At 39.0% G+C, this 27,076-nt stretch overlaps 1 protein-coding gene across 4 annotated transcripts in view; it reads left to right on the forward strand.

Annotated features, from left to right (window-relative positions):
• bahd1 (bromo adjacent homology domain containing 1) overlaps positions 1 to 22,106 on the forward strand; it is a 57,936-nt gene extending 35,830 nt beyond the window's left edge. For all 4 annotated transcript variants that reach the window (XM_046855925.1, XM_046855926.1, XM_046855928.1 and 1 more), the window contains exons 2-7: positions 2,008 to 3,616; positions 9,839 to 10,212; positions 16,502 to 16,661; positions 20,941 to 21,020; positions 21,341 to 21,432; positions 21,513 to 22,106. In XM_046855925.1, the coding sequence (XP_046711881.1) occupies positions 2,035 to 3,616; positions 9,839 to 10,212; positions 16,502 to 16,661; positions 20,941 to 21,020; positions 21,341 to 21,432; positions 21,513 to 21,699 (2,475 nt within the window). In that variant the 5' untranslated portion in view covers positions 2,008 to 2,034 and the 3' untranslated portion in view covers positions 21,700 to 22,106. The remainder of the gene's footprint in view (positions 1 to 2,007; positions 3,617 to 9,838; positions 10,213 to 16,501; positions 16,662 to 20,940; positions 21,021 to 21,340; positions 21,433 to 21,512) is intronic.
• The last annotated feature ends 4,970 nt before the right edge of the window (positions 22,107 to 27,076 follow it).

The raw sequence follows: 27,076 nt of genomic DNA on the forward strand, positions 1-27,076 counted from the left end.
AACGAAAACATGCCGACTCTGTAAAAAGCCGTGCCGGTTGAACACACAAGACTTAGACGCTATCTACACTAGTTTAATTCTTGCTTATTGATTTGTTGCCGTCATTAAAAGCTTCGTATTTTCCTTTCTGGTGTGAAGTTATAAGAAAAGGCTGGAAAAAACGAGAACTCTGCCTCGTTAAAACTTCGATGGGTTCATTTGGATTCTTCCAGATGTCATTATTGTTATGGAGAAAGAAGATAATGCAGGGTTTTCATAAGACCTCTTTTAAGGTTGTTTATACATTTATGTAAATGTAGCAGGGGTTTTATTTGTTTGTTTAACTATTTTATTGTGTATTTTAATGAATACATAGGAGTCAGGATTCTGTCAGGGATGAAGTACTCCAAAATGTTTTTTTGTGGGATTGTGCAGGAAGCTGAGGAAGTGTAATCCATCAATGTGTATTTATTTTCCCCGGTAAATGTCACCAATCTTAAGCCGATCTGTGAAATTTGTTCTGATACGTTTGTCATCTGTACGTGAACTCGCTCGTCTAATAGCTCGGTGAAATACAGCCCGTGATTTATTTTTATTTTTTTTCCCCCCTAACCACCGATTTCCTCGTTATTTGTCATCATGGCTGAGAAAGCAAAAATAGAAGTATGCAACAGGACAAGTAAAAAAACAAAACAATGGATATTTAGCTAGGGAAAATCTACAATAAGCATTAGATTGCAAACTATTTCCTGACCATTTTGACTTTCCTGCTGTAGTGTTGTATTTCTGATCAATTTTAAATTTCCCAGATTTTCTCCTGGGAAATCAATAAAGTCCATCCATCTATCTGTCTATCCATTTATCTATTGATCTGTCTATCTTATAAAAAAAAATATGCCAATTGAAATCTCTAACGTTATACTTGGAAAAAACAGACAAAAAAAGCGGTTCTGTTTGAATCTTGCTGAACTGTTGTGAAGTCTGTTCACAACAGACCTTGAAGAACTTTGTGAAGGTACATTTGATTCGAAATGTTAAGTCATTTTCCAATGGGAAAGTATTGGTGCTTGATTACAAATGTACCAGTTAGATGATGGATCCCTTAAAACAGTGGAAATGTGACTGGAAAAGGAGGAGAAGAAGGTTTACAAATCAGTGCTGCATTAAGGGAGACTAATTGGATGATGTCTAGTGTTAATAACATGTCAGCAGGTCAAATTCTGCAGTTCATATGATGCCTGATTAGCGTGTAGACTTGTGCGGGCATGTATCTAACAATTATTATCGGAATATACTAAAATGAGTAGTTATATAGTGATTAGTAATACACACCCAGGTATACAAAGGAAGCAAATCCTGTGGGATTGTGCGGTTAAACTTTAACATGTCCTTCTTCAACATTACTGCCTTTCGAAATGTATGGTTTATACAATTATGTGGCTTTGAAATGTAGGCAGGAATACTGTTAAGTGGAAAATGGCTCTGATTTTTTTTTTCTGTTTCTTGATAATCCGAGTGAGGGACAGTGTTTAAAAAAAAAGTGAAATAAGGGATTCAGTGTTACAATCATGTAGATTTATGTTCTATATGATCTTCAGAATATTGACTTTAGACTTTATACTTATCTGCATGTACACGAGCAGAATATTTATGGTAATAAGTAACACTCAAAAGACCTCATTAATCATCTGTATTTACATGCTGCATGTGTGTGTGGTTTCTTTTTTGTGTGTGTGTGTGTGTGTGGCAGTCGATTGGAGCTTATATGGGATGGATGCTTTATATAAAATGTATTTAACTGAAGGTTGAAAATGGATGACATCTTAGAAGTCAGCGAGGGAGAGTGCACAGCTCATAATGTAGTTATTACATCTATCTTTACTTTGCGTAGTCAGCCATATCGATTTCAGCAGCCACTAGCCAAAGCCAGAAAAGAAACCATAATTTGAACGAGCCAACCACAGTATTTACAGACCTGCATCCCTGCAACACAACTGAGTTTGAGCATTTTCCTTTTTTTCTTTGCAGGATCCGCACGGAAGATTGTAATGACACATGCACGGAAGAGGAACTCTATGTAGATATCGAAGAGAATCCAAGGAGCAGGTGAGCTGCCAGATACATGCTGAAACCATGGGCAAAACCTGGCCAGAGAACATAGTGCTGAAAAAGAAGACTAAAAGGCATTCCTATAAAAGAGGAAGAGATAAGGAAATAAAGCAGCAAAACGCAGAGAGTGACCGGAAGCTTTATCCACTCAGAGGACGGCAGGGAATAAATGACGTGGGCTCCTTAAACTGCTGCGTTCTACTGACTCGCTTAGAAGAAGGAGGAACTTCTAAAGGCGGCATGAAAGCTGTGCCTAAGAATAAAAGGAAAAGAAATATGAAGGCAAAGAAGGGAAGGACCAAACCCTGTACGTGTCGGAAGAAGGCATGCAAAACCTGCCGGCTAAAACCTGGACCAAAAAGCAAAACCAAGAGGAACAAAACTGCCTTATTCGTGGAACTCCTCGAACCTCGAAAGCGACGGTTGGCCTCTCTTAATGCTGAAGCAGTCAACAGCCTTTTGTTGTTCAGAGAGGACTCTCAAATGTCCAAAAAACAGCAGAATTCCCAAAAGGGTGATGGTGAACTCCCCAAAAAAAAAGACCCTTCAAAAAAAGGACTAGAAGGCCAAAAACGTGCACACGCAGGAGAACGAGACGAGAGTACAAACCCTAAAAAAACCAAGAAGGCAAAGACGGAGTCTGAACATCTGGACCAGCTGAATCTAAACAGTCCGACCCCAAGGCGTCTAGCAGGTTTAAACGCGGCCGCTCTTCTGAAGCTGACTAGCACCTCGTCTGGAGCTAAACGGCGAGCTAAACCGGACACCAAGCCAGGCAGTGGTGGAGCACGAACAAAACTACTGCAGGGAAAGATGAAAAAACAACACAGCCCACCATGCCTTTCCAAGCCGCCAGTATCTCAACAGTGCTGCAATCTCTGCAAGAAGGAGGCTCTCAAGACTGACACTTTGTGGGAAGGCACTTCCGGGGGCCATGACTTCATCAAACCCGGATACCAATGCAGGTCTCTGCTAAGCTACTCGCTGAAGCCTGTGAAAGAGGAGAAAACCGAGACTGACGTGAACTCATGTTACTGCTGTTCCCAGGAGAGATCTGTGGAATATTGTCACCGATTAGCCCTGTTCCTTGGGCAGAAGGCGTTTCCCGAATCAGAACAGCATTCATTGCCATCTGTAAAAGGATACCTTCCCTCCCCTCACACACTAACCCACCCAGCTTTGACACTAGGTGCTCATTCTTACTCCTGCTACCCAGGTTACTATGTCCATATTGCCCACCACGGGACATCCTCGCTCCCTGTAAGTACAAGTCCAGGACCCCACGCACCACCTTCTGTACCTCCTATTACACTGTGTCCGACTGGGGTCCAGAGACCCAAACTACTGCCCTCTCCAGTGTCTCACCCTCCAGGAATTCCTCATCCAGTGTACTGCAACTCTGTGGGGACGTGTTATGGCGACCCGTGTAGGATCAGCAGCTGTACCTACAGACACACTCAGCCCATCGCTAACAGGAGCTGCTCGTTTAGCGGCGGATGCTCCAGCTGCAGCCACAAGATCAAGATGGGTAAGACGAGGCAAACGGGATGAAAACCCATCCACCCTTAGCATGGGCTCCTCGATAGAATCAGCCTCAGTTATTCAACACTTGTGTGATAACTGACGCTGTGCTGGTTAGAGAATATGCCTGCTGAGATAACCATGCGAAATAATGTTTGGCAAACAGTACGAGGTCAAATGCTGAGGACTGTAATGGGGAAATGCTTGCAATGTGTCATGATTACCTCACATAACATGCTGTGTCGAAATGCTTTCTGAGTAAAAAAAAAAAAGTACCCCGTCCCCACCCCCAAGCATATTCATAGAGCTGAAATTGTAGCATACCTTGAGCTAAGAAGGTTATCATTGACTCAGACAGGTAATATTCTCTACCTCATACCGGCTATATTGTATATTGATGCTTTCGACAAGTGCCTCAAAAACAGTCACGTGACATGAGAAAGCTTTTATTATTTTTTTGCCCAATTGCTGACTGAGATGCCGGATGGTGCATGATGGTTGTTTTTATTCTACACAATCACTTCTATAAAACAAGCGAAAGGCGACCTAATGTGTTTTTTTAATATTATATTAATAATCCGTTTAAAAGGGTTAAAGAGAAATACCAGAACACGTTTTAAATTTACGATGAAGACTTTTTCCCTTTACTCAATTGAACTGTAATATGATGTCAGAGGTCTATTCACAAACATTTCGACCCCCTAATTAGCGTCTGGATATGGGATATATCCGGCTTTATCTCGCGGAGACATTAAACTGTCGGGTCGCAAGGCCTATCTTTAAACATTAAGCGGCACAAAAGGGGAAATAGTGAAATAAAAGCCATTGAGACGCTCTAAAAGAGACTCGGAAAGAAAGATTCGGCTGAACGTTAAAAACCCCTCTTTCACTTCGTGCAGCCACTCCACCATGTCTGTTTGCTCGCCGCCGTCTTTTCAGCGCTCGTTTGAATGTGAATAATTGGCACAGGTGGGCAGGGTGCTGGTTATTTTTGTTGGCAGGAGACTTGACTTGGCTTTTCATTGTAAGATGACAGCTGTAATCTTGTAGACTTTTACTGACCTTAGAACAGCCGCAAAGCATTACAGGACTTTGTGATGGATACATTATACCCATCCGACCTGACGCAATCCCCCAGATAATATTCTCTTTGCTCGGCTCAGTTGTTATAACCCTCCTATTATGGCTTTACAATAACCAGGATGCACATGCATTTGAATGGTATGATTGTCGAAACAATATTATGGCTCATATCCCTGGTATTAGTCTACCATTTAAAAAAATAAACAGGGGCTGGTGCTGAAAATGGACGATGGAAAACGTGTTTATGATATTCGTCCACATAATTGTGTATATTTAACCAAATCCAAATAGAAACAATCTGATCAAATGCCTGCACAATTTTTCTACTGGATAAGATTCCTTGACATTTGCCCGTCAAGTCATTTTGCCAGAGGATGTCTGTAGTAACGAGGGATTCCCAGGAAAAAAAAAACGATACCTGTTCCCCGCTGCACATTACGTAAATGCAGGGCACACCTCATTTGAATACAACCTGTTTGTTTTGTCTGTAATTAGAGTCTCTTGCTGTAGTCCACTCGGCTATGCGGTTTGTGTTTGATCATTAGTAGGTCATGAGGATAGGATTCATGTAGCCTATACCTGTGAGGGGAATTCATTTAAATAAAATTTGCAGCTTTTCTTGACACGTCCTCATTACGTGCGATATACAGTGCCGCGCAAACGTTTTAGGCAGGTATGATAAAATGCTGCAAAATAAGATCGCTTTCAAAAATTGAAATCGAAAGTAAAAGAACAGACGAGAAATCCAAATGAAATCAATATTTGGTGCGACCACCCTTTGCTCGCAAAACAGCATCGATTCTACATTCCACATTGCAATGTAGAATCACATTGGATTCTACTTCCACACAGATTTTGAAGGAACTCAGCAGTTAGGTTTTTCTGATCATCTTGGAGAACTAACCACAAAACTCAGATCTTCTGCCTGAAATCCTACGGTCTTGTAATATAATCCCAGACAGACTCGATGATGTTGAGATCAGGGCCCTGTGGGAGCCAAACCATGACTTCCAGGACTCTTTGTTTTTCTCCACACTGAAGACAGTCCTTAGTGACCTCGGTTGTTTGTTTGAGGCTGTTGTCCTGCTGCAGAATGAATTTGGTGAAAATCAGACGCGTCCCATGATAGATACCGTAATTTCCAGACTATTAAGCGCACCCAAATATAAGCCACACACACTGAATTTGACAAAGATTTTTATTTTTAACATAAATAAGCCTATAAGCTGCAGGTGTCTACATTAAAACTAATGAACTTTACACAGGCTTTAACGAAAGACAGTGTCTGTTACACGGCTTGTAACTAAACAGTAGCCTACCAAGAAAGTCATTGTTCACTGTCTTCCTCCTTCCTTTCACACTAATTTCTCTCAGGAGTTTTTCTTTTGGCATCGTCATGCGTTTAAAAATCACCATCGGTGGAGCTTTTCTCTCGATGCCGTGCAGCTCAGAACACAGGTGAAGTGTGTTTTTTCATGCCCGGTTGTTTTCAGCGTGACGAATGATTCGCATTTCCTGTTGCGCGTCCGAGTGAGCGGCAGGTCAAACGTCAGAGGAACCTCATCCATATTTATGATGTGGTGCGGCCCCATTCAGTGGGAGCGCATTTCATTGGTCTAATGTTATGGGGCTCAGTATTTTGGCTTGAAGTTTGTGAAACCGGGAAAAACCCAGGAAAAATCCATAAATTAGCCGCTTTGTTGTTTAAACTGCGGGGTTCAAAGCGTGGGAAAAAAGTAGCGGCTTATAGTCCGAAAAACACGGTAAGTGTCCGTCTGTATTTATTAGCATTGAGGACACCATTAATCATAACGCAGCCCCAAACTTGCACCTCCACCATGCTTCACTGTTGATGCAGGTCATTATTGTACCGCTCTCCAGCGCGTCTGCAAACACCTTCTCAATCCAGAGCCCCTGCTTTTCATGCTTAGTTGAGTTTTGAGTGTTTCCATGTCAGAAGTATGGCTTTTTGGCCGCAATTCTTCCATGAAGATCACATCTGGCCAGATTTTTCCACCCACTAGATGGGTGTATCTGGGTTCTGCTGGTTTCCGCCAGTTCTTTGCTGCTGGCACTCCTGGACGTCTTCTGATATTGAAGGGAAGCAAGTATGATGCGTCTTTCATTTGTCTAAGGTTTTCAACATTGCTCGTTACATCACATTTTGAAACCCCAGTCTGCTTTGAACTCTTTTCCTGGGAGAGACCTTGCTGATGCAGTGTAGTTGCTTTGCTCAGTCTTGGTGTATGGCCATGGTGTATGATCTATGGCATGAAACTGTCCTCCACACCCCTCACCTTAGTAGCAGAGTTTGGCTTTTCTCACCCGTTTAAAGCCGCCTACACAGCTGTTTCAGTTAATGACTGTGTTCGAACCTACGTAATTAATTGATGATGATTAGCACCTGAATGGTATAATTGGTTAATCATACACTTGACACTGATCCGACAAAATGTGTGCCAAAGAGTAGCCATAACAAATATTGATTTAATTTAGATTTTTTTGTAAATTGGCATTGCTTTCCACATTTAGTCCCAATTTACTCATATAATTCCCTCCACTCTTCTGGGAAGATGTTCCACTTGATTTTGGAGTGCACTTAAGGATATTTGTGTTCATCAGCCACAAGAGTATTATGAAAAGCTGATGTAGGTGAGGTGATGAGACCTGGGGTGCAGTCAGCGTTCCAATTCATCCCAAAGGTGTTCAGTAGGGATTAGATCAGAGCTAGCAGGCCACTCAAGATCTTCCTCTCCAAAGCATGTAAGCCAGATCTTCAAGGAGCTCACTTTGTGCACAGGGACATCGCCATGTTGGAACAGGTTTGGGGTTTCCAAGTTCATGTGAAGGCAAAATTGTATTATAGCGCATCTAAAGACCAATTGTGTGCCTCCAGCAGGAAAGGTCAGGTGTTACTTTTGACCCAATCATTTTGCCAATTTATTATTTATTTGTATGTACACACATATATATATATATATATATATATATATATATATATATATATATATATATATATATACAAAGCATTCTTACTTTGCAGCATTTCTTCTCACTGACCAATGTACTGTATATCTTATTGTTTTCCTTTGCAAAATTGGCCAATATTTTGAGCTGTTTTGGTTTTCTTTGGGGAAATAATAGAAAAAAAAAAAGTGAACACTTCCTGTAGTGCAAAAACGTCTTTTCCCATTGGAAATTAACGGAATCATTACCAAGCTGTCGGTTCCGACAGGATGTTTATCTGCCATTATAAAATAGTAAAATATGGTTAAAAATAAAACTTGCTGACATGACTGATACAAATGGCACTGAAATCACAGATACAAACTTGAATAATTTCCCACGTGAAACTAGCCCAATTTGAAAAGTCCTCATGAAAGGTATTTTGAAGAACAAATTTATCATAATGTTGTTATAACCAGCAAAAAAACGGGTGGGTGAGAGGAAATAGTGTCGTTTTTGAAAAAAGTGAGAACCATCCAATCACACAGTGTACACTAACCGTGAAATCCTAATTTGAACAAACAATATACCGACCAGCATTCTGTATTTAGGTTGAGCAATTCTTTACCCAGTGGAAATGTATTGGAAATACTTACAGCTGTACAGATTCAACCAGCACAATGGCAGAACACTAATGTATTTTCTAGACAGAAGCACTTCATAGAGAAAGCCTACACACCAGAGGCTGTTGCAGCAACAAAAGAGCAGCTCAGCGTGTTTGAGCGAGAATAGAAAATGTAGTTTTAGATAGCCTTCGCGACGAAAAGATCATTTGTTATACCACCAGATAGTTTGAATCATTTCAACGTTCACTGCTTTAATGAACGACTAAATCAGCTAATGAACACTGTGGCCTGGGGTCCTTAGTAAAAAATTGCTTTTCCTTTTTTTTTTTTTTATACACAAAAAAAACTGAAATAATCTTATGGTTGTGGTGGTTAATCTTTCATAGGTTCAACAAACAGCCAAAATTTTGCCAGTCAATTTCTCATCTCGAGTGCCGTTCACTCAATGTGCAGAATATACTGTGTAGATGCTAGTGTATATCATGACTAGCGCTATCCCTACTTTGTAGGCGTGCAAGTCCGCTTGTAATAATACAGAGACTTAACAGCTGAGTGAACATGCAGTGAGCTGCACATTCTCTCTCATGCTTGGCCGGTCACCTCCCTGAGAAGCCAGAATAAGCAAGAAAGGCTCTATTAAGTTCGGGAAAAGGTTTGATCCACAACGCATTTGCCGTTACTTTTTATTTGTGTTGGCCTGCAGCCCATTTGACCTCACGAAAGAAGTGCGATTATAGAGTAAATGAGCACATCATTGATTCTAGATCATGTGATGGCTGTTTGAAATGAGGGTAATTTACTCAAATTTCACCGTTGTTTTTTTTTTTTTTCTTTCCTGCACCCGGAGTAGAACACGATGGCCGGATCGCACGCATGGTTCAGAATTCCAGCAGAGGTTAGGAGCTTATACTGTAGATAATACAATTTCCATCAGGCACAGCGTCAATGGGTCATTTCTAATTGTAAGGCTCCATTTCGAAAGGTCTGTTAGCTATTTAACGAGCTATTAAAATCGAATCACCGATTACAGCATTGAACAAATGTTATGTACTTCTGTAGCTACTCGCTGCTCCTGCACACCTGTTCCTAAAAGAAAAGCGCCATGGTTCTGATCAGTATGACTTGTGTCAAGGGTAACAAAGAAACCAGCAAATGGGACTTTAAGGAAGATTTGTAGAGGTTTTTAATTAAGGAATGTATTAACCACTTTATGCTATAATACCTTTTTATATCGCAGAACTACATTTGCCACATTTGGCTGATTTTCCCGGTCTCTCACGGACAGCACCATAGACCAAAAAACTTATAGGGAATTGTTTTTATGGAGTTTAATGTTGGAATAATGAAATGTATTAATGAAAAATAGAATTATTATTTATAAAATGCAGTAAAATGTTAATACAGTATAGTACTGTATTCATAAAATAGCATTTTTGGAGTGGCGTTCGTTTAACGCGTTTCTTTTCAGGGGGGTTACTGTATATTGTAATTATATACATATATATTATAAATATTATAATATCCGTATTTATGTTGTTTGACACTAATGTCAAGCTTTCACCTTCCTGTTACAGAGGACTACCCCTATCCACTGGACAAGCACAGCCCCTCTATTTCCATGGCCCCAACCATGCCCCTATCTGTCTGCCCCATCCCAAGTGTGCCTGCTGCCACACAGCCTATGCCGCACCTGCAGTCTCCTCTGCCGGACACTGGGCGTCCTCAGGTCCAGTTACGCGTAGGCCGAGAGTGCCCTCAGAGTGCCAAGCCGCCCAGCAGCTCGCGCTCTGCTATACGGGACACAGCTGTCTGCCCCCATGTGAAGGAGGGCCAGCTGGGAGCCGGCCATTGCAATCCAAGCACCAAACAGGCCAAGATCAGTCGGCGACGGGCCACCAACGGCTGGCTGCCTGTGGGCACAGCGGCTGAGAAGGAGGTATTCATAGTGGTACGTACTCGTGTTCTCTTCTGTCCTGACTAGAAAATGGCTGGTGGAGGATGTGAGAATAGCGAGTGTTGCCTTGCACTGCCGAAGCTGTGAGTTTGTGTGTGTGTGTGTGTGTGTGTGTGTGTGTGTGTGTGTGTGTGTGTGTGTGAATTAATAATGCTCCTATTTTCTTTGTCTTCCTCCATTAAATTCTAAATTGAGGTACATGAAGTGCACAACCTATAGACCATAAACCATTTATAATATAATTGCTACATTCTACACCTGAACGTTTTCTTTGAAGGTCATCCTTAAATTCAAAAGGAGAATTTTGATTGCGAATATTCTAAGGGCTGCAACTAACGAATATTTTGATATTCGATTAATCTGGCGAATATTTTTTATTATTATTATTTTTTTTTAAATTATTATTAATGGGATAAAAAATTTAATGGGATAAAATGCAATTTTTAATGAGATGTTTTGCTTATTATAACTATATAAAACCCTATAAACCCTAAGTGTACTTACAAAAAAAATGTACTTAAAAAAAAGCAAAAGCCACATATTGAGTTAAACTACCTTAATTTAAATGTTTTAAAGCTTATAGGGGATTTTTCCTTTGAACATATTCACTCATGCTGGCTTGTTTCTGTTAAAAAAAAAAAATATATATATATATATATATATATATATATATATATATTTTTTTTTTTATAATAATAATTAAACAGAAACAAATTGTGTACAATTTGTGTAAATCAATCATTTGTATTGTTTTTAATGATAATTGTAGACAACCCTGCTTAAAATAATCAATATAAAATATAATACGGCATCGTTTTGAAGACATTTGGTTCAGTTGTGAAAATATAAGCATCTAGAATTAAGAATTAATAAAAAAATGTATAATAGTTCAATGATATCTGTATAAATTAATATAAAACATTAAAAACAAGCATTTGAATGTCGCAGTAAATCACGTTTGAAAACAGATAAGTTACTGTTGTAGTAGACAAATGCTATTAAAGAAAATGAAACGGAGAAACGCAGCGAGTTTACAGGCTTGGTTTAAAATTTCAAAAAGGGAAAAATATGCATTAGTGTACAAATGCATAATCATTCATTAAAACCACAACAGTGACTAAAAACATAATCGTTTACTGCTGCTGTTATTTGCTGCTTTTAGATGTAGTGTTTGTTCGCACCGTTTTAATTGAATCCATCACTATGTGGTGAGCGAGCTGATTGTGTAACCTGATGCTCGCGAGTCACGACAGAACAGATCCAGTGCGACTGTCCTGAAGTTTAAACAGTTTACACAATAGCACTTCATTAAACATGATGAGGATTCTACAGTTTTTGATCACCGTGCTGATGTTTCACCTTCATCCCTGACACCAGTGTGTTTTCTTTTCATCGTGCTTCACTGTGGTACTTCCATCCTCAGCCTTCTTTGTCGCGTTTAATATAAAATGCTCCCATTGCCTTGGATGACTTGGGGCGCACGTTTTTTCCTGCTTCCTTTTTGACCCTGTACTCTGTCATCACACTGGCTGTTATCTTACCGTCACACTAAGCTGTAACTAAAGCAGCCCCACGTTGTTGCAGCTTTAGAATTTTCTGTCTGTGTATCTACTGTAAACATCGCTCCTTAAGATCATGGTAGCTTATCACTCACATGTCACCATCAGTGAGAAATGCGTATTAATATTAGAGGTTGTTTGATTTATGGTAATTACCGCTATTATTATTAAAAACGTCAGATCCGTGTAATATAAGCCATGTTAATATAACTGAAATATTCGGAGCTTCATAGTTTAATTGTACAAATGATGGTTGTGATGTTTAATGTAAATTGATCACCTTTTAGTCAAGAATCAGTTCGTCCTTCAAAAGGATGTTAGTGTTACAAGCATATACCTTTTTAGAGTAAAATAAATACTATTTATTCCTAACTCTTTAGTTTGAAAGAACTCTGGTGCTCATGAAGCTTTGTGGTTAAAAAAGAACCCTCCTGTTTGTTTATTAAGATTAAGTAGACGAACTAATGAACCATTTAAAGACAAAAACCACTTCAATTAGGAGAAAATTAATTTCCCGACTAAAAGAGGGTCCCGTTTCTATGAAAGAGAAATGACCGATCTTGCATGTCACAACCAACAATAAGCCGTAACAGCCTAGCTTTCAATCATCCATCTGTGTTCTTGAATCAGTACGCATTCTTCTTCCATCCCTAAAGGAAGACAGTAGTCATCGTGCGTATATAAAGCAAAGGTTTCTGGAATAAATCAGAGAAATTTAGCCAGCTGTTTATTTCATAACACACGCTATTTTTTATTTTTTCACATTTTGCACTGGTGATTATTTTTGTTTTATAAGACAGTATAAAACAAAAGCAGTATCCTCCAGCACTCTTATTTATTTTTTATTTTTTTGGGGGTTTTGCTTCATATTTTGGCCTTTTCTGGTGCTGTGACTGCTGCATACACTGCTATGTAAATATTTATTTCTTGTAGACGTAATCATAGACCATTTCTGCCTCATTTAATTTTTTTTGCCCATTTAGTGGTCATCATGCTTTGTAAACACTTTTATGGAATTTGTGGGTTTCACTAAATACAAATTTGCTGTAATTAACAAGTCATTAATTGGTGATTGCTTCTTATTAACATACGGTATGTATGTGAATAAGTCAAGTTTATTTCTATAGCGCTTTTCACAACAGACATTGTCTTAAAGCAGCTTTACAGAAATCAATAGTTAAGGTGAACAATGTGCATTTATCCCTGATGAGCAGCCGTGGCGACTGTGGCAAGGAAAAACTCCCTTAGATGTTATGAGGAAGAAACCTTGAGAGGAACCAGACTCAAAAGGGGAACCCATCCTCATTTGGTGACATCAAGAGTGTGATTATAGTCTTTAAACAATACAGAACACTGAGAGAGAACTAACATGAGCACCGGAGTGTGTGATTGTGAGTAATGTCCTTTCTACAATCTTATACAGCCATTTGAGGTGATGGAACCAGGAGCTACTGAGCAACTCATAAAATAGCTCAACATTTGAGATCATCACAGATCCAACACCAGCTTCAATATGAAGAAATATTTTGTTTTTTTAGAAAATATTTTTTAAGCCTTAAAAAATTTACTCGCACCTCCTGTTAGGTTATAAAGGGTTCAACATATCTAAATTTGTTCATGTGAGAAAAGTGTGGGAAATGTGACTTGTTGTTGTTGTTTTTATTTTTTCTTGTAGATGCACCATGTTAAGCTTTTTTTTTCACCTAAGGTTTGGAAAACTAATTACTGTGGCGTTACATTAGTGGCAAAAAGCATTGAACTGAACTTTTCAAGAAATAAACAAAATATATTCAATAAGAAAGAAGTAAAGCACCCTGAAACTAAAAATAACGACCGCTGTGGCGGAACTATAACGTAGTTGTCAAATACACAGCTTTTTTTTTGTGCACAGTTTCATTTTCAGTAATTATGGTTTACGAATGCACTGTCCACGTTTTTGTTTACTGTTTCAAATTTGGCGTTTACTCTCGCCGGGTTTTTAGAGTGGCGCCGGAGCTTAGCGGTGCTTTTCTCCTATCGGCTAGCGAGATGTTGATCGTCAGAAGATTTCAGAACTAGCGCGTTTTGGAGCGATATCTGGAATTGGTTTATTTTGTAAAGCAATGAGTTGTATACCTTAAACTGGAATCTTAACTATGAACTACTAACTAAGGAAGGAATTTCCGTGCCAACGTGTGAACACTACCGTGAGTGTAAAAAGTTGTGTTTAAAATCAGTGCTTACTCCTTTTGTTTATATGCAACAAGAATGGCAGTGAATGGCTGCAAGAATATCTGGCTCTAAAAGAACTTATGTAAGATGAAGAACAGGAGAGAAGATTTTACCAGACTGCCTCACACACACAGTCAAACAGGGAGGTGGCGGCTTAATGGTTTGGGGTTGTTCTGGAAACTAATTTTAGACAAAAGTCATACTGATCCAACATGCCTACCATTCCATACGTTAATGCCATGCAATTCTGTCTGGACTGCAACTTGTTCACCATAGAACAAGACAATGACCTAAAGCATACATACAAACTCTGTAGGTGTTATTTAGAGAGCGAGCAATTCTGTTATCTACCATGGATCATGGAATAACCTACTCATTCACCACATCTGAATTTAATTGAACTGCTCTAGAATTAACTGGATCAAACTATTGAAGAGCAGATTGCAATTCCCTCTTGAAAATGAAGTTAATCCCCCAAAAATAAAACATTTCCACTGCATTTCAGCGCTGCCTCAAAAGAACCAGCTGACATCGCGTCAACGATTCTCTCATTGACACAGGTGTTGACGAGGACAAGGATGATCACTCTGTCATGCTGAGTAAATTAGAATAGCAGACTTGTAAAGGAGGGTGCTGCTTGAAATCATTATTTTTAGTCTGCTAATCATGGTTACCTGCAAAGAAACACTTGAAGTCATTTTTATGCTTTGCATAAAAAGCGATTCACAAGCCATGGTATTGCTACTAGTTAGATACACCATGCACTTATATCAACCATTTATCGGATCATCAAGAACTTTAAGGAGAGGTTCAGTTGTTGTGAAGATGGCTTCAGGGCAACCAAGAAAGTCCAGCAAGTGCTAGGACCTTCTTCTAAAGTATATTCAGCTGTGGAATCGGTGCACCATCAGTGCAGAGCTTGCTCAGGAATGGCAGCAAGCACGTGTGAGATAAATAAAGCATCTGCAAAAGGTACAGGGATTAAACTGCTGAGGACTGGGGTAAAGTCATTTTTTTCTGACGAATCCCCTTTCCGATTGTTTGAGGCATCCAGAAAAAAGCTTGCGCGGAGAAGAAAAAGGCGAGCGTAAAGTATCCTGAGACTATTCAAGTGTGGGGTTGCTTTTTTTAGCCAAGGGAGTGAGCTCAATCACAGTGTTGCCTACGAACACAGTTATGAATAAAGAATGGTACAAAAACTTCTTCTGAGACCAAATTCTCCCAACCATCCAAGAACAGTTTGGTGAAGAACAATTCCTTTTCCGGCATGATGGAGCACCTTGCCATAAGTGATAACTAAGTGGTTCAAAGACATTTTGGGTCCATGGCCAGGAAACTCCCCAGACCCTAATACTTTTGAGGACTGGTCAATCTGCAAGAGGCCACAAATTCTAACAAACTCTAAACATTGATTATTCATGAATGGCCATCAGTCAGGATGTGGCCCAGAGGTTGATTGACAGCAGGGTGAATTGAAGAGGTCTTGAAAAGGAAGGGTCACTAGTGCAAATATTGACTGTTTGCATACACTTGATGTAATTATCAATAAAAGCTTTTGGCACTTGTGAAATGCTTGTAATTATGCTTTAGTATGCAATAGTAACATCTGACAAGATCTAAAAACACTAAAGCAGCAGACTTTGTGAAAATGAATATTCGTGTCATTCTCAAAACTTATAACTATACTTCGTATTAGTTTGGTCAAAGTAAATCTGCTGTTAAATTGCCTGGTTTGTTGCATATAAACAAAGCGAAAATGCATGTGTCCTCAAAAAGGTGTGACCGGTGTTTTGACAGGCGCTTGACGTTCTTTTCACTGTCTACATTTTTTCTTCTTCCTCACAGTACATTTTTCTTAGTTACTCGAAAGGTTACGTTCAATACTTCCATAATAATAATTCCATACAGTAACGCATCTGAATAACAGTTTTGAGTGTTTGTTTTATCATTACTATTAGTTGTATTATTATTTTCTCTTATGATTTGATGTAGCAACTACAGAATTAAGCTAACAATAATTCATAGAATGTCAACTTGGCCAACTGGATTCATTCAGCTCGTCTAACCAGACTGTTTGCTCACATATTTTCCTGGAAAGTGGAATTTTAATGTAATGTACTAATAGAATGTCTTGTTTATTTTTTTTTTCCTAGAGTAAGAGGAAAGAGTGTGGATGAATGCAGTATCTATCATTACACTTACTTTATACAAGCTATTGATATATGTATGTATTTTGGAAGATGCAAGAATTATATATATATATATATATATAAATAAAATGAACAGCACTTTGTGGATAAAGATAGAAAAGTATTGAATGAAAATGAATAAATGACAAGAACATGACATGCTTGCAACAACCATTCAGTACTTCAGTAATGAAACTGATTTTCCATCATATACCTTCACCCCGGGTAATACAACATTTTTGAAGAACCGTATCCGTAAACTATCAGAGAAGCCTTGCGATGTGTGTAAGGTATTTATTTCTCATGTGCGGTGATGACCCACAGGGCGAGGAGTCTCCAGCACTGCGCAGATGTTACGAAGGGGTGCAGAGAGACGGGGAAGTAATCAGGGTGCGAGACACTGTTCTGCTGCGGTCTGGTCCACGAAAGAAGTCACTCCCCTACGTGGCCAAAGTGTCTGCCTTCTGGGAGGACCCTGAGTCAGGTACGCCAAGAGTCCTTACTACTTTGGTCAAGAAGTACACAATATGGACAAAAGTTTGTGGACACCTGATTAAGATATATATGTGATTTTAGAACATCACATTCCACATTAAGTCCTCATTTTCTGTTAATGAATAATTAGTTAATAATAACTTTTATAGCAGGCTATTTAAGGTCTTCCACTCCAAACTAGGGCTGTAACGATTCCTCAAGGATTTCGATTGCAAAAATGTAGTGATACAAATCATTTTGCCTTGATGCTTTGTTTAGTCCATTTAACTACACACGAAGCACTGCGTTTCCCACGGACAATTATTACTGACGCACCACTCACTAAACTCCGGAGCGCTCTGGACAGGTAAAACAGAAGAATGCTGCAGAATTAAAAATGGAGGAACGGGGAGAAAACAGTGAGGAACGGGGAGATGATTCATATGGAAGTTGGTTTCTGCCACATTAAATAAAAAGTTTGCCCAATTCCGAGGTTTTTTGTTTTAGCCAATCAGGAAGCGTCACACCCTCTATAGTGGCAGAATCTTTACACATTAAAAATGAAATAGGCTACAATCAATAGAATCGCATGCTATCGAGCTAAGCTCATGATCCCTAACAATCAGCACTGGAGGAGACGGAACGCAAACAGATGAAGCAGAGGAGGCCTCGTTCACACACCAACTGCTTCAAACTTCAGGCCAACAACATGGTTACCGGTGGATGCACCAGGAATCTCGGATGTTTACGAGAAATAAAGTCTGAATTTTTATGTGGCGGAAACGGGCTTCCATAGGATTTAGGTTTCCAAAGTTTGGGATAATTTCAAACTAAAATATAAGGAAAAAAATGTACTATTTTATTTGTATTATTATTTTTTAAAATCTGAAATGTATTTTTATGTATGATTCTTTTTTTTTTTTTATGTACGTATAGTTGTATTTACATTATGATGTAATATAGCAATTAAATGCACTAAACGGGTTTCACAGATATTCTTGTATACGATTTAAGCAATAAAAATGTGAATTTCACTAAATAGGAAACAAATTTTACCTAAAAGGAAGAGACCAGTCTTATTGTCTCTTGTTGATTTAGTATTGTTCTTTAATAGAGAATACTCGATTAATCGTTGGAATAATTGGTGAATGCTCGATTACTCCCAAGTAAAATGACAGTATAATGTAACCACATCTGAAGACATCATGTACAATTGTGTTCGTCCAACTTAAAAGTTTAGTAAAAGTGTGGGGAGAAGCACATACAGCTGGAAAAGTCAGGTGTCGCAATGCTTTTGCTCATATAGTGTATTGTTCTATTGCTGCTTTGACACGTATATCTTATGCTTATATGCTTGTTTACTTTCCCAAGTCATAATTGCAGGGTTCCATCGTGATGCTCATCCTCCTGACGTTGAGCGACTGTTCAGTTGTAGAACCACATTTACAAATTGATCTGTCCATCTTAGTCCATCATCCTCGAATAGAAATATTACAAACCAATCATGTTTGCTGAAATTTCAAAAGATCTCGCGTCTAAATCCGTTTCTCGACTGTTTAATTTTACTGCGGTGAAGACTCTCTTCTCTATCATCAGATTGCTCAGGGGATTCTTCTGCCTGATTTAGTTCCTGCTACTAAAACCTGTCTGCGCTGCTTAAGACTTTCTTCCTAGTAGAGTTTTGCAGCCATGTCTGCTGTTTACTTCGCTCTTCACCTCCGCTGTGCACCAGAGAAAAGTGATGAATGGAGTGCAGTATTTTCATAGCCTGTGAAGGGCATTATACAGGGCTCTGTAAGCGCCTGTCGCAGATGTTCAGATCACAAACAATTTGGGCATTGATTTCTGTCTGTCGTCCAGCTCTGGCGTTTCAGAACTAACTGCACTCATGGTGTCATAGTCATGAGGTGATAATGTCTTCAAGGAAATAAGCAAAGCTAGCTCTATAGGAAGTAGAATACACAAGTGCTTAGGGGTGAGAGGATGCATTGCTTTTTTTCTTTTCTTTTTATTTGAGAAATTGCGAAAATTGAGAAAAAACAACGCATTAAACAATCTAACTATAATTGTGTTTTTTATTTTAATATGTGGCTAATTTAAGCATATACACTAGAAAAGGTAAGATTCACCGATTCGCATCAGTGCACCTGCATAACAGTTAACGCGTTATCGCGTAATTTTGTACATATTTGCACGGATTGAAAAACGATTTATTTATATATAATTATTAGTAGACGCTATACTTATATTATTTAGATCATTTCTGACCAATATTTGATATGTAGAATCTTCGCTAAACGTTTTCAAGCGAGTTCTCTCAGCACCACTGCTGCTACGTGAATGTGGCATATCATAACACTACGGAGACCAAGGCGTGTCCTGGGAGTCATATAGAAAATAGATTAACATGGCAGAGGTAGAGCTGCATGTTCCTGGAGACAAAACAGGAGAAGAACGCCTGGATTTATTTCATCTATTTTAAACTAAGGCTGATGTGATTCACATCTCGATGCATGGTTACAGAGATCCACATCCCTAAAATACACGTAGACAGTGTTAAACTTTTTTAAACATTGTTGGGAACAATTTTGGGCTGAAACGATTCCTGAAGTAATTAGAATAAAAAAATACATTTTTGAGTATGCTACGATTATTCCTACGAATAATCAAGAAATCGGATAAGTACTTTTACTTTGTTAATGCGCTACACTAAATATACAAGAGAAAATAAGACCGGTCTCTTGACATGGTTACTGGTGGATGCACCAGAAATGTTGGATGTTTACGAGAGATAAAGTCAGAATTGCGGAAATAAACTCGGAATTGAGAGGGGGGGGCGGAATTAGGCAAACTTTTTTCTTTTAATGTGCCGGAAATGAGCCACATGAAACGATAGGATTCAGGCCAAAGAAAACAAAGTTTCCAAAGTTTGGCATTTCCTTTTTTTTTTTTTTTTTTTTTGGGGTAATCTAAAGTAGTTACATTTATATATTTTTTTATAAATTTTTTTATTTATGTATGATTTTATGTATTTAATATGCTCCAAATGGGTTAAGTTTTCAGTTACACTTGTATGCAATTTCAGCAATAATTAGATTTTTTTTTTTTTTTAAGGAAACAAATGACTTGTTTATTTTAACAGACCCATCATATTTGCTCTTGTATATTTAGTATTGCTCTTTAATAAATTCCTTCTTATAAGATTAATCGCTAGAATACTCGATTACTAAATGAATCGATAGCTTCTTCCCTACACTTCAGTTCTGTGTGGGAGTTTAAAAGAATTAAATAAAAACTTGAGACCATGGCATTTTGCAAGATACTCCAACATCAAATATTTTAAATACCTAGCAACATGACCAATAAAACAAAATATTGGAAATATTGATAGCAGCAAAAATTGTACGCTAATCAGGGAACCTTTTGAATAGGCGCTCGTATCAAAGATGGTACTCGACTGCAAAAGGGCAAGAAAGAAAACTCAATCAATATCTAAGGATCCGCGCTTGAATTTTCTATCTGAGCCACAATATCGCATTCCAGTGGTTAAGCTGAAGTAATGACGCTGATGGGAATTGAAGGTGAAGTCACAGTAACCCTGCAATTCATAACTGTCCATCGCCACAGAAGTTAAATGACATGATCGATATGCATCGGCAGTCTATTTTTAATCGAAACGCAAGCCTCTGAATTGCGACCGAGACCCGAGAAGAGCAAAGGTTCCCAGTTCTTGCTGCAATAATAATCGCAGTAGCTGAGTAGCAACTCACCTCCACTCAATGGGATGATTACAGGCCTGCGTCTGGGAACCTACCAGGTGAAAGCATTTAAAATTAGGGGAGCAGATTCTGGTAATTACAGTGTAGCAGAGAAATGATCTACATTGCTCTGACAAGGTATTGTGCTGGAAGATGCTGCATTACTTTGGTACAACTTCGAGGAGGAGGAGATCTGATGTTTTATTATTTCTGGAATGTACAACTGATATCAGTTAGTCGGCTTTCGTCCGTTTTAGGATTCATATTGTCTGTTGTCTGTAAGAAGGTCTAATTAATGCCAATTTACCATCTACAAAGATACTATAGTGACAACTACATTCAACACACTGTGCACGTTGTTTGTTGGGAAATATTGTAAAGTTAGCTTATTTTGAATTAAAAAAATTAATTCATGTAATTTTATGGTGGAAGCAGCACTCTTTTAAAAACTCATATTTACCATCTGCTGGGTCATGTATAGTGACTGCTGCACCGAGCTGATAAACTAAAAAGTGATATGACTCTCCACAGGGGAGCTGATGATGAGCCTGTTTTGGTACTACCGTCCAGAGCACACTCAGGGGGGCCGCAATCCCAGCATGCACTGTGAGGTGAGTTGTGTTCATGACAAAGGCAAGAGAGTTCTTCAGAAGAAAGCATTGTGTAAACATTTGACTTGCCTTGATTATGAGTTTTCTAAGAGGCAGTAGGCAGCGCAGGCTTTTCTGCACTCAGTAAGCCCTGGAGACCGTGGCTAAGGGGAGAACAAAAAAAAAAAAAACACACACAGCCGACTTGCATTGCTCTTGCATTGAGTGCTTTTGAAATTGGACACCTGTGCGCTGCGCTGATTGTCTGCTCTCATTGATGTATTGAATATTTGAGCATCAAAGCTTTGTGTCTTGTGCTGAGGGATTTTTTTTCTTTCCAGAATGAGATTTTTGCATCCCGGCATCAGGACGAGAACAGCGTCGCGTGCATCGAGGATAAGTGCTACGTCTTGACATTAGCACAATATTGCAGGTAGGTCGTGTGTCTGCAACGTCAATAACGAGTCCGAATTAATGGTCGGTTCATTCTCGCGTGCATCCGTTTTGCTTTAGATTTTGTGCCTTGGTGAAGCGTCGTGAGGAGGGTCGTCCCAAAAGTGCCCCCTTGGTCCCTCCGGCTCGCAACTACACCATTCCAGCTCATCGCAGCATCCCGACTGACGTTGACCCCGACCTGGTGTTCGTCTGTCGCCATGTTTACGACTTCCGCTACGGCCGCCTTCTGAAGAACCTGCAGTAGCGCTAGTAGTAAAAAAAGAAATAAATAATGTTTGCTATCGTGGAGCCATACACTGAAAACCAGAGTCTATAAGGTGAAGTCACAATCAATATCCTAATCCAAGGAATTCCTGAAAGGCCACAAGACTGTCAAAGTTAGGCTGCTCTTTCCAGACTTCGTACTTGCTGAAACCGAAGATTTGGTGATTCAGCATAATGCTACTTTGAGCACAACTTGGGACAGATCTGATGGCTAATATATGATCTGTAACTCCATGAAACTGCTTACATATATATATATTTGGCTTGTCAATAGTTCTATTTTATACTCGCCGGATTTGTGTGTGGAAAAAAAAAAAGATACGAGTTGTAGGTACATTTAGGGGTACCTTAAATTATGACTTAGACTATAAACGTGCCCTTATTGGCTGTAGAGTTATTTATTTATAGATTCTATGGTGGAAATATTTATTTTTAGAGTAATTAAAAATGACTTCCCTCGACCAAGACCAAACCGAGTACCTGGTCTTCCCCAAATCTTGAATCTTTAACCTTAAATCTTCAACCGATCGTATATCAATTTGTTGTACCATGCAGGACCATAGAGGTATTCTGGTGGCCCAGATAACGTCGGAGTTCCTTGTCTTACCATCGATCGTCCAATTAGACTTGAGATTTCTTTAATGAACTCTCATCCTACTATAGCTTGTGAGAACTTGCCTTACACCTTAGACAGAGCGTGTTCCACCTCCCTTCCTCACATCCTGCCTTCCCAGCAAACCAAAGCTTTCACACTGCGCCGCTAGATACAAGCACCCCAACCCACGGCCATCATAAGTTTGCACTAATCTACCGTTCAGCGAATCAGGAGTTGTGATTCCGTCTGAAACTTTCACCTGCTACTGACTTTAAAACGGAAGAAAAATACTGTGTATTTGTCGTATGTGTAAATACAGAACAGAGAGAATTTAACGTCTCCGATCCTACAAAACCCGAGGGAGGTAATCCATTTCATTTTTTTCCCGAGCGTGTGAATAGAAAAGTATTGCCTTGCATACACACTTCGGCTTTCGGTATGTGCCATCGCCCCCCCGCCCCCCCTCCTCCAGCGTTACCTTTTTTTAGATACGCTTGTTTCCTATTTGGGATCGATATGAAAACACTGTTTCATTCGGTCTTTTTTTGTGCCTTTTAATAGTAATAGGTTAGTCCGCTATGAAAAGAAACAACAGGAGGATTTTATCTCCCCCCAGTTCATAGTGCGTTTGCTTCTCTTGCCCTAGCTTGGTTTGTATCATGCAGCAGTTTGTGCTTTAAAAAACAAAAAGCCATTCCTTATGAGTCTCATTGCACTGTAGTGACACCCCCTTTACTCTCTCCTGCTGAGATAGAAAAGAGAAGGAAAGAAAATTGACCTAAAGGTCAGAGAAAGAATAGAAAGGCCAGGAAAGAAAATACACGCCGTAACTTTTTTAATGAAGCAACGATCACCTGGGTGCATCGGACCACCGAACTGGAAATGGCGGACAGGAAAGCATGATGTAAGACTATCATTTCATGCCTTCTATTGAATCAAGTACAAAAGTTTGACAAAGCATTATTTCCTGTTTTTTGGAAAAGGCTGCTAAGACGACCCCATGCCTCCACACACACACCCCCCTCCGATCTAATTTGCATCACTCAGCGTAGGTCAAACATGCATCCTTGCAGAGAATGAGGCAGCCGGAACTGAGGAAACGTCCCGTCCCGTCCCCCCGGGAAAAAAAATAAGCAAAAAACAAAAACAACCCATGCCTTTTTTTCCTATTCTCATGTAAGGCCTCGATGCCGTGAACAAGCATATACACGTTATGGTTTTCCTTCATAACAGCGAATGTGCTCCAGTGCTAACACACACATCAACTTTTACATGAATTATCCATTCCTCTTTAACTATTTAAAAGACATACCCGAGTGTATATCAGTCACACATGTATTGTGGTGATAGCTAGAAATGTGATTTCTGTACTAGTTTAGTATGCCGATGACTCCAATCAAGCGCTCAAGATACCCATGTTCGACAGTACTGGCCAAAATGTACAGCATGAAAGAACACACATCACTTCTTTTCAGTTCATCTGCCATTGCTTTATAGTGCAAGATGTTTTTATTTTTTATGATTATTATTAGCATTGATAACAACAGATGGACAATACAGTGTCTTGTTCTAGGTGGCACCACTGACACCCTGTTGGTTTGGAATATAGGTTTATAGTGCTATTCGAGATGAAGGGGTCATCGAACGAAGTCGTTATGTACAGTGTGTAAACAGAAACAGATCTTGTGGTTTATTCAGCGCTTTTTTTTCTTTCTCTCTGGCTGCTTTGCAACTATGTTTTCTTAATGATTTTTATTGCAATTGTTTTTTGTTTTTTTCTTTGGACGGTTAGCTAGGAAAGAACTAGTTTCTTTTTAAATAATGGGGAAAAATGAATATATTTCCGAACACGACTGTATAAAGAGGAGAGAAAAACGCTGTACGGGAACGCTAGAGATGTTCCGTCTGCTGACTGTTTGCTCATTGCTCTTTATTTAATGACCACAGTGAATTAGCATGTAGTCAATACAGTCATGGCATTGGCATTCAGTAGACACGCAAGAATCATTTGGCTTCGGGTACATCACAGCGCTATAATATTTTTTGAAATTATTAGAAATCTCTCGTTTTTTAATACGATCCAGCAGCATTCCAATATTTTACCCTCTACTACACTGACACACACAAGCACAAGAAATGTTTTTTTTTTTATTTTGTTGCAGCATTGTAAACATTCTTTCAAAGTCTTACATAGCAAGTACTAAGTATTTTTGCTCTTTCGTCAGCATTGTGAATCGTCCTCGCTATAGTAGAAAGTTCTGAGAGTCACGTTCCAAAAAAAACAGGGCCTCGGAGAAAGCGGGAGGTTAATTCTAAAATGTACAAAACTCACCAAGCGCTTTTTTGCTCCTATGGTGATGTGAGTGTGTGGGTGTATGTGTGTATACAAATATATATTTCAATGCAGCATGGAAGTACTGGGCATTCTTGGAAATTAGTCCTAGCACACGCATTTGTATTATTTAAGATAAAAAAAAATGTATAAGAGGCAAATATTTAAATGGAATAAATAATATATGAGTTTGACATCTTTGTTGTTTTTTTTTTTTTTTTTGTATTTTAAAATGCCGCATAGGTTCATTTTTTTGTGTTGCGCTTTTAACAATGAACATTGTCTCAAAGCAGCTTCACACAGATATGTGGTGATAAAAATGAATGTTCTTTATAAGTGTAAGTTTGTCCCTGATGAGCGAGCCGGTGCCGACTGTGGAAAGGAAAAACCCCCCGAGATGGCATAAGGAAGAAACCTTGAGAGGAACCAGACTCAAGAGGGAACCCATCCTTATTCGGGTTGACCGAATGTCCATTTATCACAGCTAAACGATGTTGCGGGGTGCAGTGATGGTGATCAGAAGCAATCTGTAGTCCTGAGTCTGTGTAGCAGACTGTTGACATTAACTACAGTCCAAATCCAAATCCCCACCAGCACGATTTTCAAAATTCGCCCAAATTGGGGGATTTTCAAGACTTTCATTGCTTACGTTAATACCGACTCATGCCTCGTTAATGCTGTCCGTTGTGCTACATAAGATTTTATTAAGTGACATTAAGTAGCAGATTTGTCATGAGTTAGATGATTAGTGCCCGGAGAATGGATTTGTCCATTCAGTGGTGCATCTTTAGGGGCGATTTATTGCCAGGCTGTTGCTGTGAGATTCACATTCATGGTTTATATAATGAACAAAGTCTTTCTCAGCTAAATTAATAGGGTTTTTTTGTGGAGAGAAAAAAGCTTTGCTGTTTGCCAAACTAACAAAGAATTCTTGTTTCCGCAGCGAGTAATTAATGCAAGCATTGGGTTCGATATTATCCTCCTACTATTGCTGACCAGATGACATGTTTGACACTTTTCACTATCTTGGCGAGTTGGAGGATGAGATTTAGAAGAGCAGATAAGATAAAACAATTAAAGGCAAAAAAGTGTATACAGATGGTATTGAACAAGTCATTTTTACAAGTATGTTCAAGTGGGTGATGTAAAAACAAAAAGAAATTCCTTTCAACCAAATATCTATTGCCACTGACAGAACACCAAAAAGACACCTGACATGAGAAATCGGGCCTTAATTCAGTTTTGCAAAGATGTTCATAATTTTAATAGAGACAATGTTCTTATTAATGTTATAAGTTAAATATGTCTGACCTGTAATTGTGGTTGTAACTAATTTTCTTTATCCAAGTGTCATGAGCTCCTGATCAGATTATTATAATACGTGTACTTAAAAAAAAAAATAACACAAGCTGCACTGGTGCAATGTTACCACATGGTGTCATGCTGAACCACCACACCACACTGACCAGACCTCCTATACATCCATCTGTCATGAATAAATGATGAGAAATGTTTATAGTCTCCCCTGCTACACTAGTAATATACCCATGAATGCTCTAATAGACAAGCTGCCTATAGGGATTGTAGAATCTCATTAATGGGATTATTTTTATTTCGTTTATACCTTGAGGCAAAATTGTTTATCAGCAGTGTGTGGTATCTAAAATGTGAATCACAATCCTTAAAGCCAAGTATTTGGTTCTTCTCTGTGAGGGATCTGTTACTAACCGATTTTATTATTAATTGTCACAGACATTGTTATTTTTCAACCAAAACCTCTAAAAGTAACTTAACCCTAAACCTTTTTGTATTAGTGGTGGTCTTCAATTTAATTAGCTAGGCTCCCCCAGAATTAAATCCATTGCTCGTGATATTAAAAGTACTGACAGCTCACTAAGAGCTCACAAGGGGAAAAAACATTTAGCAAAATATCTCACTGTGCAAACCATATGAATGTGTAGATCTTTCTGTATACATTATAGAGACCTCAGTTTTGGGACGCTTGATTTTTTCAGCCGTATGTGGTTGTTCCCCAAACTGTAACCACAGAGTTGGAGGGACACGATTGTATAGGATGTAATTGGATGAGGTGGTATACAAATTTTCGCCTTCACTTAAAATAGGAGACCCGAACCTGTTCTGACATGACGGTGCCTTATGAGCACAAAGCCAGCTCTATGAAGATATGCTTTACATTGGTTGGAGTGAACGATGGTATGTGGCCTGCTATAAAGCGCTGACCTCAACCCTATTAAAAATCCTTGGGATAAATTGGAATGCTGCTTGCACCTCAGACCTGCTCACCCTACATCAGTACTTGACTTTACTAATGTTCTTGTGGCTGAAGAATTTCAAAATCTAGTGGAACATCTTCCAAAAAGAGTAAAGGTGATTACTTAACATTTGCAGCTTTCGGCACAAGTCTTTATC

This window comes from Silurus meridionalis, chromosome 8 (assembly GCF_014805685.1).
Source record: "Silurus meridionalis isolate SWU-2019-XX chromosome 8, ASM1480568v1, whole genome shotgun sequence".
NCBI lineage: Eukaryota > Metazoa > Chordata > Actinopteri > Siluriformes > Siluridae > Silurus > Silurus meridionalis.